Source organism: Acanthochromis polyacanthus, chromosome 20, assembly GCF_021347895.1.
Source record: "Acanthochromis polyacanthus isolate Apoly-LR-REF ecotype Palm Island chromosome 20, KAUST_Apoly_ChrSc, whole genome shotgun sequence".
Classification (NCBI taxonomy): domain Eukaryota; kingdom Metazoa; phylum Chordata; class Actinopteri; family Pomacentridae; genus Acanthochromis; species Acanthochromis polyacanthus.
Genome location: NC_067132.1, coordinates 23942977 through 23958971, shown reverse-complemented (window position 1 = coordinate 23958971; position 15995 = coordinate 23942977). Strand labels below are relative to the sequence as shown.

The 15995-nt window shown below is 41.0% G+C and overlaps 1 protein-coding gene across 1 annotated transcript in view; it reads right to left on the bottom strand.

The window, feature by feature from the left end:
• Nucleotides 1-343: 343 nt before the first annotated feature.
• tmx3b (thioredoxin related transmembrane protein 3b) overlaps nucleotides 344-15995 on the bottom strand; it is a 40408-nt gene continuing 24756 nt past the window's right edge. Inside the window, 3 exon segments of the mRNA XM_051940405.1 lie at nucleotides 344-2900; nucleotides 9441-9509; nucleotides 11029-11158. Of these exon segments, the coding sequence (XP_051796365.1) occupies nucleotides 2631-2900; nucleotides 9441-9509; nucleotides 11029-11158 (469 nt within the window). The 3' untranslated portion in view covers nucleotides 344-2630.

The following is a 15995-nucleotide window of genomic DNA, read 5'->3' as shown; positions in this document are numbered from 1 at the left end:
TTTTTCCATTATGTAAAGTCACGTCTCCGAGTTTGACTTGTGAGCGCTGCCATTCCCTAAAGAGAAGAAATAAATGAGTTTCACATCAAGCAATGCAATCAGCCGTGGTTAAACCCAGATCTCCAAAAATGTGATTATATCTGCCATAATTGAGTAGACACCTCTACCTCGGATCATATCGGCGGGAGGAGAAAAAACACATTTATAGGTGTGATAATTGAAGCTGGATGGTGGAATAGATGTCTAAATGGATGGCCAGCAGACAAGTTTTAAAAAAAAGAGAGAACAGCTGAGGATATGTGCATTAGATGGAGGGGAAATAAAGAAGGCCGTCAACAAGAAAAAAAGAGGACAATCTTTATTTCAATCTTTCAAACCTGTAATAAAGTGTGACAATCTCAATTCAAACCCGAAGAGGAAGTTTGGCAGAGAATGGCAGGCAACTACAAAGACCAGAAGGTAAGGCGAGGGCATGGTTTTCCTTTAGTGCAGTTTCACAGTAAGAATACAGAGAGCCTCTGTATGTTAAAAAACAGCAGGTGTGCTTATGTCGAGGTGCCAAAGTCAGTCGAGTTACTGAGCTACAACAGCACGATGAAGCTACTGTGGTTTAAGTTGGCTTTTAATGGCGCTGTTAGGCAGATTTTCGTACCCTTGGACAGGCCAGCTGTTTCCCTGTTTCCTGTTTTTAAGCTAAGCTAAGCTAAGCTAACTAGCTGCTAACCTTACAGTTGCCGAGCAGACATGTGAGCACTATCTCATGGAACTCTTGGCAACAAACAAAATAATTTTCAAAAAAAACATCCAATATTAAGGTGAAAAGGTTTGTACTGGAGTAACGGATATTGTCCTGCACAAAAACAGAATAAGAATCTACTTTACACTAAAAAAAACATGTTTTAACTCGCCTCACAGGACCCAAAATCCAATAAGGTGCAGTTTACCATGTGTTTATAACAAGAAAAGGTTTGTAACAGACCTTAAGGAACATTTGCTTATTTGTGGAGTACGTTGGCCTCTTGAGTTAAAGCTGATGTAGGCAAAGATTTGAAAAAGGAAAAAACAGAGATGAAAGTGCAACAAAACCCGTCTGAGTGAAACTTTTCCGTTGAACACATCGCAAAACATCATCTTGTTCTCTCTCTGGGCTTTGTTGCTCTTTTATTGTATCACATTTGACGGGTAGAAAGCCCCGTGACGAGCTAAAATCAGAACTCTTACATTTTCAAAGGCCTAAAAATGCAGCCAGGAGGAGGTGCAGAAGTCTAGTTTGGCCTCAGACACCTGAATTACAGTACTCTGAACAGATTATGACCCAAAACACATGAAATGAAAAGAAACAAAAAAAGTGCCTACCCCAGCTTTTAACAGGACCATAACCTCTACTTGTATTGATCTATTATATACACTCCGGATAGAAAAAGACACCATGGAAGAACTTCTAAGCCTTAGGACTAACTGACAACACTGGGATATAACAAAAGATGGTCCACCTTAGTACCAGGAACACGGTCCTAATATTCTATATTCTCCAAGTTCATCTCACTGCATTGGGATGTAAACTTCAACCTGCCTAGTGAATTCAATATAGAAACCAGTGATGGAAGACAGACTGAAATATGGAAAGAGACAGGGCCTGCCTGAGTTGTTAAGAGCCACAGGAGCTACTGATGCATGTTATGGCTTTTCTAGACAGATACAACCCATCTATACAAGGAATTTTTAGCAGGGTGGTCGTGTTGGGTGGAAATGGGTGGAAAAAAATATGTCCGTCTCCGTCTGCCACTTTTTTGGTATCAGAGAGACTGACACCAATTACCACCCCAGCTCTTTTCATCATCTTTCAGCAAAAATGGGCACAAACAGGTATCTGGCAGAGAGATAAGATGAAATGTATGACCGTCTCAGCACTTTGCACCCCGAGAAAAGGAAGAAGAAGAAGAAAAAGGGAGAATATTTTCAGGCAATAGCATACAATAGAGGAAAAAAAGCACATTTCATTTATGGCAGACTTTCCTTCTTGGCCACTTCCTTTATCATTCTACACGCATTAATTACGATACATAAGCTTTGGGATGGGGTAGAGGTAAACAAAATGTCTCAGTGTGTTCATTTTCCATTATGTTTTGAAGGCAAGATTTATCTTTTTCTACATCTGAAGGATACTACAGTAAATTAGAATCAAAGAGAAAAACACAACAGTTTGGGATATGACCAAAACTAGATATAATGAGGGCATTTAAGTGGTTTCAAAACAACAACCTAACAACGTCGGAGAGAGTGTCGCACATCACATGGAATAAACCACTGCTTGGTTGAATCAAAATAAATAAGGTGGTATGTTTGGTTCACAGCCATCCCTTCTTTTCTCATGAGCGCCGTGTTTACTCTCCATCATTAAAAAGGCTGTTAGCTTCAATATAATTCACCGGCTTCACCGAGCAGCCAACCTTACGCACCGACACACACAACTCAAAGACGGGAGGGAAAAGTCTGTGCTGGAGGGGCTTTTAGGGGGAAGTGGGACGAAAAACAAAGAAGCAGAACAGCAATACATTGATATGTCTTTGAGTTTCATGTCACTGCATTTGACTAGGCCTATCATCCTCTATGTGGCGGGTGCCCCTGTGTTAATCGGTTTTCTTCACTTCGGGATCCTTCTCTCCGACGTCCTCCTCCTCGTTCTCTCCGTCGTCTGGGCCTCCGAGCTCGTCGGCGCGTTGCCTCTCCTCCTCCTCTTCCTCCTCTTCGTCCGTCAGGCCCTCCCTCTTGAGCGAGTCGATGTCATCCGAACCGTCATCCGACTCAGCTGTGCAGATGCCGTAGCACATCAGGCTAATTACGCCCAGCGGTAGGCCGAACAGGAAGCAGCCCAGCAGAGGTGAGCTGCGAAACACCGACTGATGTAGGAAAGGAGACAACCAAAGATGAAAGTAAAACAGAAAAAGAAACGGGCGACGGGACAAGTTTGACAAAGATGCGAAGAAAGCATAGAAATAACAGTGAAAACAGGGATAACAAGAAGGGACAGGAGAGACAACAGTATATAAAGTTAGTTTCGCATTTCAGGATTCCTCACCTTAACTAGCATCCTAAAGACACTTTTCTCTTGATGCAAGTGTACACATCCAGGTAAAACCCATTTATCATCTGCAAACATTAACAGTCAGTCAGAATTCCCTCCTAAACCTTGTACTTTCTTGTTTCTGTGTGGAATCACTGTGTGGCATTTTGATTAATTGCAAATTTGCTTGTTAAGAGACCCCATTGATGAGCATTTATATTTAATGACTCATCTAACACCAGGCAGACATTCACACTGTGCACACAAAAACAAGATTTTCATCTTCTCTTTGCTGGTTGAGGCCCTGTCTCATAGTCTGCCTTTGTCAGAATCTAATTTTGGTACCTGTAGTGTTTCCTGAATATGTTGCATGGCAGTCCACACCTTTCACCGTCTTTGCTTAGTGATTCAAAAAAAGGTCTAGCATCCTGCAAATAGTCTTCTTTCCAATTAACAGTCAGACATGCAGCAAGATTAAACAAATTAATCTGTGCAAATGTTCCACAAAAAGTGAAACTTCAGTGAACTTTACATGCCGCCGACCACCTGTCATGAAAATATCAACCTTTTGAGAACAGCAGGTGCAATATAAAGGAATCTCCCGTAGCTTATTAGCACGTTTGCACCTCTCACTTATATTTAGCCTCATTTGTCAGAACATATACTGCAGAACAGCAGTGCTGTTGTTTGGAGATAGCTGTGTGACTGTGTGTTTCTGTTAGCAACAGTGCTATGCTGATGAGTGCATGAATTTACTCTTCATTAGATAGGATTGCTTCATGTTCCCTCTTCAATAACCGAAGTAACGGTGGAGTAACCAGAACAGAAAGATAACAGACACTATTAGGAACTATTGTGATTTACTAGAAGCTAGCTCATCAGCTGTAGTAGTTTGCTAGTTAAGTATTTCGTACAGCTTTTTCCTTCCCTTCTGTTATCTGTGTGTGGCCATTTTCAATATCCCTTTCGCAACGACAAACCTCCTTTTTCAGGAAAAGTCAAAAACTATGGGAATGTGACAACTTTTATGAGAAATTGGTCAAGTTTTTTTTCCATAAACTGAGCAAAAGTGCATGTGAAATGTGAGCACGACTTCAAAATAGACACAGCCTCTTAGCTATAGCTATAAAAAATAGTGGCAGTGAAAAGTGGACAGACTGGATGAAATTGATGCAGCTGTACACAGTAATATAATGTGATCCACGAAAATAACTAGAAACCTGCTACTGCTATAGCTTCTTTGAAAGATAACTCAGTTGAGCAGCTGTGTCATCCCCTAACGACTGCTTAGGACAAAACAAATCTACTAAAATGAATACAATGTCAAGCTGGATCAATATTTGTCTGTCCATTACAACAAACCACTACTGGTTAGTGTGTGGGGCTCTGGGTAAAATACTATGAAGCTTCCATGTGTAGTCGGACTTGTGCAGTGTAGTAAGAGGAAAAAGGATGCAAACACATTATCAAAGACCAACAGGGAAGAAAGAGGGGCTCAATATGGCCCTTAAGCTTAGATGTCTATGAAAGTCCCCTGATGGGTCAATCCAGCCATGGCCCTTATTTCTTCAATTCACACATAAAAACAAGAATCGCACTAATAATTCATCCCCACTTCTTTTCATTCCGCTTGGAGCCTGTTCAGCGTAGTCGAGCTGTTCTGGAGTGAGTCACTGTTTAATAAAAGCATTACATCTCTCTCAGCAGCCAGTGTTTGCAAGAGTAAAGAGCCTCCTATTATCTGTTGGATAAAGTGAATTCAAAAATCAGAGAGCAGATCAAAAAATATTTGTGGAAAAATCACAGAGAGGCTTTTATGTTGTTTTAGCGGCGATGCTACATTTTTAAGTATTCATTTATTCATTCATTTGCATTACACCATTAAGCTTTTGCAAGCGTGTTTAGAAGGTAGGTCACAAATCATTTGCAGAAACTAAAGCAGGGTTTAATATTTTAGTATTAATTACATTCATGTCATGTAGTTTTATGATGTCTGTGTTATGTTGAACTATTTGTCTCTTTTACTAGCTGTTTGTTTGATGTTGATGACGATATTGAAGAGTTTGAGCCTTTTATCTGCAATCCTTTGGCTCTCTCAAGCTTACGCATTGTACGATTTGAACTGAGATGAATAAAAAATAGTCTCAAACTTTAACTACAAATAAAGATCTGCCTGAAGACACTGTCAGCACAGACACACCATCGTCCCTGCTGATTATTTTGTCCACCCATCAGGATTACATGCTCACAGACACTAAAGGTGAAATTATGCTTCTAAGAAAATCAACTTAAATGTCTCTGCAGACCTACACAGAGAAAGGTGTCATAGGTAACCACAGGTTGCAAGTTGATTGATTGATCTAATTTCCTGTCTAGACAGAAGACAAAACAGAAAGGAACAAGAAGCAGCAAAAGGAGTGCCTAGCTAACTGTGACATAACCCCTAGCGGAAAAGTACAGGTGGCTATAAAAAGTGTTTACCTCCCTTCAATGTGTTTTATTGCTTTTCAACATTTAATCATCGTCAATTTGATTTGGCTTTTTTGACAAGAATCTACAAAAAAACGACTCTTCTCATCAGCACTCCTGGCTATAACTACATCATGAAGACAAAAGAACGCCTCAAGCAACTCCATGAAAATGTTATTGGAAAGCATAAGTCAGGGAATGGATACAAGAAAATTTCCAAGTCACCGAATATCCCTTGGAGTACAGTTAAATCCATCATTAAGAAATGAAAGCACTATGGCGCATGTGTAAATCTGCCTAGAGGAGGCCGCCCTCAAAAACTGAGTGACTGTGCAAGAAAGAGACTCGTAAAGGAGGCCACCAAGACATCTGTGAGTCCTTTGAAAGAGACTGTACATACAACAACTGCTGCCTGTTCTTCACCCTCTCAAAATCTTATGCAGCCACGGTTCAAAGCTCATACTAAATCTCAACAGAAGGGAGACTCTGAAGTCAACTGGAAGAAGGTTCTTTGGTCTGATGAGGCCAAAACTGAGCTTTTTGGCCATCAGACCATGAAGCATGGTGGTGGCAGCGTCATGAGGTGAGGATGCTTCTCAACAGCAGGCCCTGGAAGGCTTGTAAAGGTAGAGAGGAGAAAATGAATGCAGCAAAGTATAGGGAGAACAACCTGGTGCAGTCTGGAAAGAACTGCAACGTGGTAGAAGATTTGTTTCCCAGCAGACAATGACCTGAAGCATAGAGCCAAAGCTGCACAGAAATGGTTCAAAGATAACAAGGTGAATGTTCAGGAGTGGCTGAGTCAGAGCCCAGACCTCAGTCCAATTGAGAATTTGTGGCTGGACTTAAAAAGAGCTATTCACTCAGGATCCCTAGGCAACCTGACAAAGCTTGAGCAGTTTTGTAAAGAACAATGGAGTAAAATTGCAGTGTCCAGCTGTGCAAAGCTGATTTAGATCTATCCACACAGGCTCAATGCTGTGATCGTGGCCAAAAGTGAATCTACGAAACACTGACTACAAGAGGGTGAATGCTCATTTTACTTTGAATACTTCTAATTGACGCTATTTTGTAAAAATCAGTTTTTACTAAATCACTGTCGAAAAAGCCAAATTATATTGAACATGTCTCAGCGATAGAAGTAATAAAAAGGAAAAAATTTTCAAGGAGGGTGAATATTTCTATAGGCACTGCATATTAACCTGCTATTCCAGAAGTATTACAGAAACACAAACGTGTGCATGCACACATACTGTATCTTGCCTGTGCAGGCTTGTAGGGATTTCTGTGAGCAATTTTTCTAACTAATTAATTTACTCTTGTCAAAACCTAAAATTACTACCTGTTATACAAATAGTACATTTCACATGCTTTGTTGACAGACCTTTTTAGCCCCTAAGGATCTGCACACTGTTAGTAAATGTAGATGTCAGTGTATTCATCCCTGAGGCCCAGTAAGATGAAATCGAATTAAACGCACAAAGCCAATACGTTGTTCTGGAAGTCTGCTCCCTGGAGACTCCTCAATTCACATCCATGTTTTTTACCAGGATACAACATGTTTCTAATAGTTTCTATCCCACAATCCCTCATCTCCTGTGGGCATGACAATGGCCCGAACAACTAAAAGACAACTTTGCAAGCTCTTTTTTAAATGATCCGGCTGACAAATGAGTCGTTTGGCCTTAATATAGCGAGATACATCAGAGAAAATGTACCTAGAAGGGAGCATTTGGTCACAACTTCTGTCAGCCACTGAGCGGAGGAGAAACGAAATATTCATGCTCCCTCCAGTCATTGCCACAGGAAGAGGGATGGTAATTGCCAGGGCTCTGTAATGTTAGATGAGGTAAAGATGGGCATGCTATGCTAACACAGCTGTCTATGACTCATTGAGCCTAATGCGGTTGCTTCCTCATGCTCCTGTCAGACCTGCATATAGATAGGCTCTCCGGGGGCAAGGTGATGGCTGCTGCCGATCTCCTTTGTATCACATCATGTCACTGGGAGCCAAACTAGTCATGGTGATGCTTGCAGCTCGTTAAATTTAGGGAAGCATGAGAGTCACATTTCATTTCTCTTACAGGTGTACAGCAAGTCAAAGCCTCTCACACACTGATTCCTACTTTAGCGCAGCTGATAGCATGACCCAAATAAAAATCCTGCACATTATGCTCCAGCACAGCCTCGAGAAATGTAATATTGTTTTGGCATTAAAACCTTTACCTACTTCTGACAGGGTTTATTCTTCTACTGGTTCCATTTAAAAACATGTCAAACCTGATCTGACAGCCAAAGAACTAAACCTTCAAGAAAAATCTTTCTAAAAGCCTTTCTTTGTGCTTTGACGTCAAATTTGAGCAGTCACCATACTTTTCACTTCAACGTTTTTCACAATGAAATCTATAATTTTCCCTTAGGTGTTCCTCACATAACTTTAAGGACAACATCATGGGCAGGACTGAGGTTTGCCCACGGATGCAGTACAGCTGTGCCCTCTGAGAAGCATTACAACACAGCTGTATTTACATTCCTAGCACACCCTTGGTAGAATAAACACTGGTTCACCCAAAAGAACCAACTACTTTGAGTAAAAGTAGGAGGAGAAGCAAGTTCAGCCTGCTGACCCTCTCCTCCCTCACCACTCCACCTCCTCCTGCTCTGTTGGGTTTTCTTCCCTGTTTCCCCACACTGTGCTTACTGCCTGCATCGCATATTCTCCGTTACACACCCAGTCCTTTCCTCTGGATGTTGTTTTCTCTCACAAGTGGGAACTCTGGCATTTGTTTAACACTGTTGCAGAACTTGGGAGGAGATTGCATATACACAGTTTGCTCTAATTTGGCAAACCCAGTCGAGGTGAAACATGGTGTGAAGCATACCAGCAAGATGATTATTATTATTCCATAAGAGTGGCCATTAGGTCTTCAGGAGTACTATAATCATGTGTGCTTTAATTGAAGAGGTGAAGAGAGAAATCTATTTCAGGAGGGCACAGCAGAAACAGGTTGCTATAGAAATTTATAATTAGCACAAAACATGGATTGAAATGGAGAAAAAAAAAAGCTGCAATATTTTTATATGAGCAAGAAATCTAATTATTTTGTGTCATGTGAAAAGGGTCAATTTTGCCAGAAAAATTGGCATCCAACTCTGAACTCAGTGATCGCCACAAAGTTAGCAACTAGCAGGTGAACATAGAAGAGCATTTAAGCAAATAAAAAAAATGAGATTTTCCATTTTAGGAGCTGGTGGAGACCAAAACGGAGCTAAAAGTACAGTGGAAATTGAACTGAAATTTGACAGAAACATGACTAAATATCAATGCTAATGCTGCAAAGTGTCTGTTTGATGTGTATAAGCAGCTATATGCAAAATTTCCAAACTTAACCGGGGTTTCTGTAATTTATGTATTAACAGATTGCTGGACTCCAAGTTAAATGCAGGTTTATCTAAATTTATGCTGCAATGAGTACTTGTAAAAATAAATCAATGCTAATAGTAATAATAATATCACAACAGTAATATTAATACAGATACAGTATTTTCAAGACATGCAAAGATGCTTTGCAAAGTAGGCAAGAAAGGAAAAAGAGGAGAAAGGACAATATATTGCATGCTTCATTCATTAGAACTAAATAGAATCTGAAAAGTCCAATTTTGGAGCTTAATTTGAGATGCACAGTGCACTAATATGTCAACGGTCAAATCAGTTATCAGTGAAAGTTCTGATGTTTATCCTATAGGTGGACATGCTACCTGTTTTGTGATCATTTACTGCCAGGCGGTTATATAAATTCAGCCTGACGTGTTGCATTCCATTTCAGCACTGTAAGCACTTTGAACTTCCGCCACATTCTCTGACAGTCGACACGTTGCAGCTCGGACTGAAGTCTCACCCACTTACCATGATAGTAGACCTGGCATCAAAGGCCACACGTTTGATCCTCTGGATGATGCCATCGCCTCCGTATGCCTGCAGGAGGACAGAGTTTAAAGAGGAGCCTCTAAGTATTATATTCATCACACATATAGTACATATGTACGCAGACTTTCATCCATTATTTTACTTTGGCATCCACATAATTATTTAGAGACAGTCTGTAATTATCAAAAAAAACTTCTCAAACTGCTCACACAGTACACAAACTGAATAATCCACGTCTCAGGTGTCCAGTCCTTGTGCTCAGTGTGTTCCATACATTTTAAATATCGTTTCATTAACCGCTCCCCTGCACAAAATTATCTAATGTGCCCAACATTAGTTTGTTCACTGTCCAGCAGTTCTGCTCCGTCTGAGCTCATTTATTGGCAACAGCACCTGTGCAGCCAATGAGTGATCTGTCCTGATGCTAATTCATCAGGATGGCCAATTAGTGAGCTCCGACGAGGCAGCAACGACCCGAAGGTGGGGATGAGACAGTCTTTGTGGAAGCAGCTGTTGCACAGACTAAACTTAGACTGCGGGATGATTACACAAGTATTCTGAGAAGCCTTTACAAACATTTTTATAGTATGTTGTTGGAGTTGTTTTTTCTTAATTGCAAAGGAGGAAAGGATAGGGGTTTTAAAAACTGGGTACCACAACAAGAACGAGAAGGGCTATACTTTAAAAAATTCAATGACCGCTTTAAAACCTGTTGGAAGAGATGCCACAGACTGCTAACTCTGTCTTTCTGTGGCTGGTTCACGCTTCACATAAGGCAAAACCCACCATCTGTAGGGCTCATGCTTTTCAGGCTTCCTTTGAAAAACACTAAAAATTCACAAATTTTATTTATGTGTGAAGGGGGAAAAAAAATCAGCTCTCCACATTCCCCAAGAACACCCTTAAAATCCAAAGCACATTATTTGCAACCAACATTATTTTGTACTTCCACACGAAGCACACACCAGCCCTCCACACGCCTCATGGAAGGCATTACTAGCGTGACGTGGAGAGGCTGAAATCGTTCAGGCTTTGGCTTCAACTGGACTGCAGAAACATGGTGGTTTCTGTTGCTGTTTATTTGGTGGGAGGTGGTTTGTTTTGCCAAGCACAAAATAGCCCAAACCTTTCTCGGAGAAAAAAAACAGAGAGAAGAAGAGGAGGTCTGGCTGTTTGGCTCTCTGGTTTCATACATCTGGTGACTTGAGTGTAGTGCAGGGAAAACCATGACATTTCTTTTCCAGATTAGTGTGCGCACTACAATACTGAGTCATGTAGTAATCTCAGTGTTGGGCTTAGAAGACAGAATTATTGTAGATAATCTATTCAAAGGGGATAGCAGTATGAAATCTAAACATGCAAAAGGAGATTGCGAAAATACCTCATCTGGTGAAACTATTTTCGGGGGAGGACTTAAAATGCAAGGCAGCGCGCTTGATTAATGAAGACTACTGGTGTTATTACAATGGTACAACACAGGGGGAGGGGGCCCGGGGGGGGTCTGCGCTGAGCTGAATGCATAAACAGGAAGCAGGGAAGATGGAGCGAAAGAGGAGAAGATTTGGACCTGTGCAGAACCGTTCAAAACACTGCTGATGAATTGGACCAGCTGCTCCATGGTCTCGATCGGCTCGCTGGGCAGGAAGTACTGCTCGTTGGAAGTGTTGAGGATGATAACGGAGGGCACCGTCACCTCGCTGCGGAAAAACAGGAAACATGACTTTTAATCTTCGTAACCCTCAGCACGTTGGACTGCCGTTATCACAGCGCATCATAAGATGGGTACAAATTGCAGTTTCTTAAAGAACAAATTGCAACACGGAGAAAACAATAGTAAGATAAACAAAGCCTTTGTACTCGGAGCAACCTAACTTTTCCCATGGGCTTTCTTTCAAAGAGAGGATTTTTTTTTTCTTTCAAGGAAAAAAGGCAATCCAGCCTGGCCTACTTCAGAGAGGCATTTCTTCTATCTTTTATGCAAACAGTGAGCAACTCAGGGGCTTTATAGGTCTGTGCCGGTCACAGTTAAAGAGGCCTTCGCAAACTATAGCTGACAATTGAATTGTGGGAAGTCCAGAGGAGAGCAACTCATGCATCCATGTTGAGAAAACACACACATAGAAGCCCAGTGGTCCATTGATTGTCGATGCTTAGTTTTACCAGAAAACACAGACACGGAAAGACGCACTGCCTTCTCTGGAGCTCGCTCATTCCGACAAATCAGCGGAAGGAATTACAAAACTCGCTGGGATAAGGAATAAGGTCATATAAACAAGCAATCCCTCATCCACACGTCTGGCACAATACCGGAGCCCGGCTTAGATAAGGTATCCTGGCGCTTGGACGCTCACGTACACACACACCCAGGCGCACGAACAGTCCATCACGGCGCTGCCACCTTACATCCCCGCGGTGTTACTCAACCCGGCAACAAATTGCACACGCACGCACACGTATCCATCACTGTCCCAGTCCACCACCCGGCTGAGATCAGGAGTGCAAACATACACGCCCGTGCGGTAGAATCATCAACGCCTCGCCACTCTGTCCAGCTGAGAACCACAATCACTTGAATGCACACACACACACACACACACACACACACACACACACACACACACACACACACACACACACACACACACACACACACACACACACACATTATGAATGCGTGTTTCCATCTGACATCCAGCCTACTCCAACAGATGGCACCCATTTAAAATAAATATGGATTAGCCTATTCGCCCCTGTGAGTGGTACTACTGGGGATTAGCCGCCATAATGAAGGGTCGTATACTGTACTGTATACACGCATTAAAGGCATTTCCTTCCCAATTGAAAAAAAAAAAGGTCAATTTAATTAGGCCTAACAGTTGTGGGGTTTTTTTTCATTTTAAAACTAACAAGAAGTTTACTTTCTGTATTACAGGAGCAGTTTCACATTGTGTATACCATTTTCAACATTTATTTAACCAACTGACTTAAAAAACTTCTTTTCAAGGGAGACGCAGCCAGGATGACAGCCAGAACGACACAGCATCATGCATGCAAAATACCAAAAACAGGTGGCGATGTATGAAGGTTCAACAAAAAATCATGTGCAATCTGTCAGAATTTAGAAAAGGCTTCCACGCCCGTAGTTTAAGGAGCCTAAATGCACAAAGCATGGAGCGAGAGCCAGGTGGCCGTTAGCCCAAGTTAGATTTACATTTAAGGAGTAAGTCAACATTTGAGGAGAGTGCCATGAAATTATTAGAAGATGTCAGCATGAAGACGGGGTGTAATGAACAGCTAAAGAAAGCCCACCAGGTTGAATTTTATGCCCAATATTTCACGTAGATTATTTAAAAGTTACATAAGTTTAATCAGTCAGTCAATTAAGCTTATACTTCTTTAGGTTTTCCAGTTAAATTGCTTTTCAAAAAAACTCAATCTTTCTCTTTACAGTTTCTGGCTGTGATAAATAGTGTCATTCTGTTCATTTTTAAAGGTAACACGCCTTTCAAAACCGCCAGCTGGTTTGTGGTTCAGAGGGTTAACCAACCATATGTAGCACATAAATAAACAGGTATGTCAACAAGGTTTTGCGTTTGTATTATTCTAAAATTTCGACATCAAGATTTACAAGTTTGCTGCAAATATATACCTGTCTCAGACAATAGTCTTCTTGATTCTTAATATCAGTCAAGCTGCAATAGAAACAAAATGAGTACAAAATAACGCTAAAAATATAAATAATTCATATTTTAAAAAGAGAATTATAACACATTACATGTAATTATAGGCAACATTATTCCAATTTTTCTAAGTACTGTTGTTTTTTCTTTGATTGCATATTTTTTTGCACCAATATTCATTGTGCTCTTGTTTGCTACATATTGTTAACTTAATGTTCATGATCACATTTACACTTGTAAATTCATTTTGTTACATGGTGGCAAGATTTGGCCTCCTCTTATTTATTATTCCTCCTCCTGTAAAGACAATCATGCAAACAAATTGAAAGTGAAACTGCATTTAAACCACAATACAGATGATTTTTTATGCTTTTTGAGATATAAAAGTAGAAATTGTGATGAAAAAATAGGCTTCTTGAGCAGTGATTTTCTGCCCCACCGTGGGTCTTAAGCATGTCACACAACAGAGTCATCTAAGTAACTGTGTTCCACATTTCACAACTTTTTGCTATGATGAGTTGCTGTGTTTGTCCAGGTTGCACAAACTCCGGCCAGTCTGGACATCGAGTCCACATTTTTCCTAACAACTGGGCTAGCTTTCGTGCCTGGACCAGTTTTGTGCAGGTAAAGACTTCACATCTATATCAAAACACAGTCCTGTCCAGGGCTTGTTTTAGACAGGGGGATTATATTCCCAGAGATACAGTGGAGTTGCAGACTGGAGGTGTAAATCAGGGCCGAGAGACTGATAGCTGTTGCGGTTCCTTTGCAACACACACTAACTTTAGTTCCACCATTAGCAGCGGCTTCTGGCTCTGGCGTCAGCAGGGGAAACAGTCACAGATCTGTCAGAGATTCAGGTCGACGAAAACTGTGCGCTCTAAGTCTTCTTTTATGTTGGCAAACCTTTAGATTAGTCAGCTCTCTCCCACCTCTCTCTGTCTCTCTCATGAGGCGCCATAAAACCGTGTCGGTTTATGTTATACAGTAGAGATACCAGCTCATCCTTACACACCAGTCCCTGCTATTGCAAGTATTAATACTGTTCTATCCTGACATGTGACAGCAAACTTTAGCAAAGTAACACATTGTTAGCTTTCATTACCTAACGCCGAACACTCACCAGGACACCTTCCCTTTTCTCCAGTGGTTCTCCTCACACCACAGATTAATTTCTCTCGGATGGCTGCTATTTTTTTTTCTCTGTGAAACCCAGCAAGCTCTTAATTATGAAGCTGCAGTCCATCATACAGGTGCAAAGATATATTTCAAACCTCTTCTGTGTAAAAACAAAAGTTAAGATCCCTATATGATCCTGGTAAACTGGACTTGGCTGTTGTCCCTTTTGTGGCATCATGATCAAGTTGGGTTTCTGACGCAGGTATAAAACTATTAGTGCATTTATATTCATATTTTTTCAAAAATGTAGCTGCTGCTTCATTTCCTAACACACAGTTTACTTTTCAGTTTGTCTGAATACTATTTGTTTTTTTACTGAGTATCTCTTCTGTTTACTCAAACAAAATGAAAAAAGAAACTCTGTGTTTTAGGGGGAATAGCTTGCTGTAACAATATCTTGACAAACATGCTATGCTAAGCTGCGCTAAGTTAACTGAGTGGTTTTAGTGCCACACGCTGATGTGTGCTGATGATTAACAAGAAATGATGGTTAAAGATTTTTTAAAAATCCCAAATCCAAGTGAAAACTGTACTTTAAAGACACAATTTGCATTGCAAATAATGTGTACTTAAGTCATTTTTTTTCCTGTTTTACTTATTTCTGGAACTCATTATCAGCAGTCCATTTTCCTCTTCAAGTTTTCTTTTCACTTTGTGTTACCAGAAGTATTTTTAAGCTTTAGCTACAGCAAGACTTGTAAACTGAAAACTATGTGTCCAGAAAACACATTTTGGATGGATGGGGGAATAAAACCTGGTTGAAAATCGATTTGAATTGATCGGTCTTGCTTGTCGAACACAGCATCAACAAAAACTCCAACGGGAGTTATCTTCACCTGACCAGTAAACTGACCCCAGGTTTGTGAAGTTATGATGACCTTTCAATCCATTCACAGTCTACTCACAAGTCTTCCCTTCACACACAGACTTTTCCATCCACTCACAGCCCACAATGCGTCCCATATAAGGGTTTTCCATAATCCCACATTCAAACAGAAGCAAAGACAGCCTCAGACTTGGAGTGGTGCTCATCTTCTATGCATGTATCTGTGAGTGTGTTTATGTGCCTCTGGTGAAAGCAGGGGCCGCCCTACGCCAGACAGACTCCTGCCAGAACACAGTAATCGCTGTGATGACAGAAAGAGGGATAAAAAGCCATCAGATTTATTTCCATGGCCCTCCTAAGGGAAAGGATTAGTGGACATTGACAGGCCAGGATTTCATTCCTCAAAGGAGGGCAATTAATCCTGCGCTACAGCAGCCAAATTCAGTCCCCTAAAACCCAGCGAAATACATATTGTATGTACTCATACAAAATTAGGCAGGCTAATCACCTCTTTTATCCTTAAATATAAACAGTGCCTGTCTAATTTCAGCCGTGTACCGGGAGTCTGCTGGTTGAATGTAGCCATATTAAAAACACAACTTCTACTGTACTCACTGACACACTGACTTAATTACACAGGACTTAAGAGACCACGTCTGCTATAATCTCTCGCACACAAACAATACAATAACATGCTCAAATTAAAATAACATCCTGTAGCGGCCTATTACGCTCGCAGGCTCTCACACGAACACACGCACGCCGAATTATACAGACAGACATAATTAGATGCTATACGTTAGTAGACACAAAACAGACAACTGCTACAGCTCTACTGGCCTGTGACAC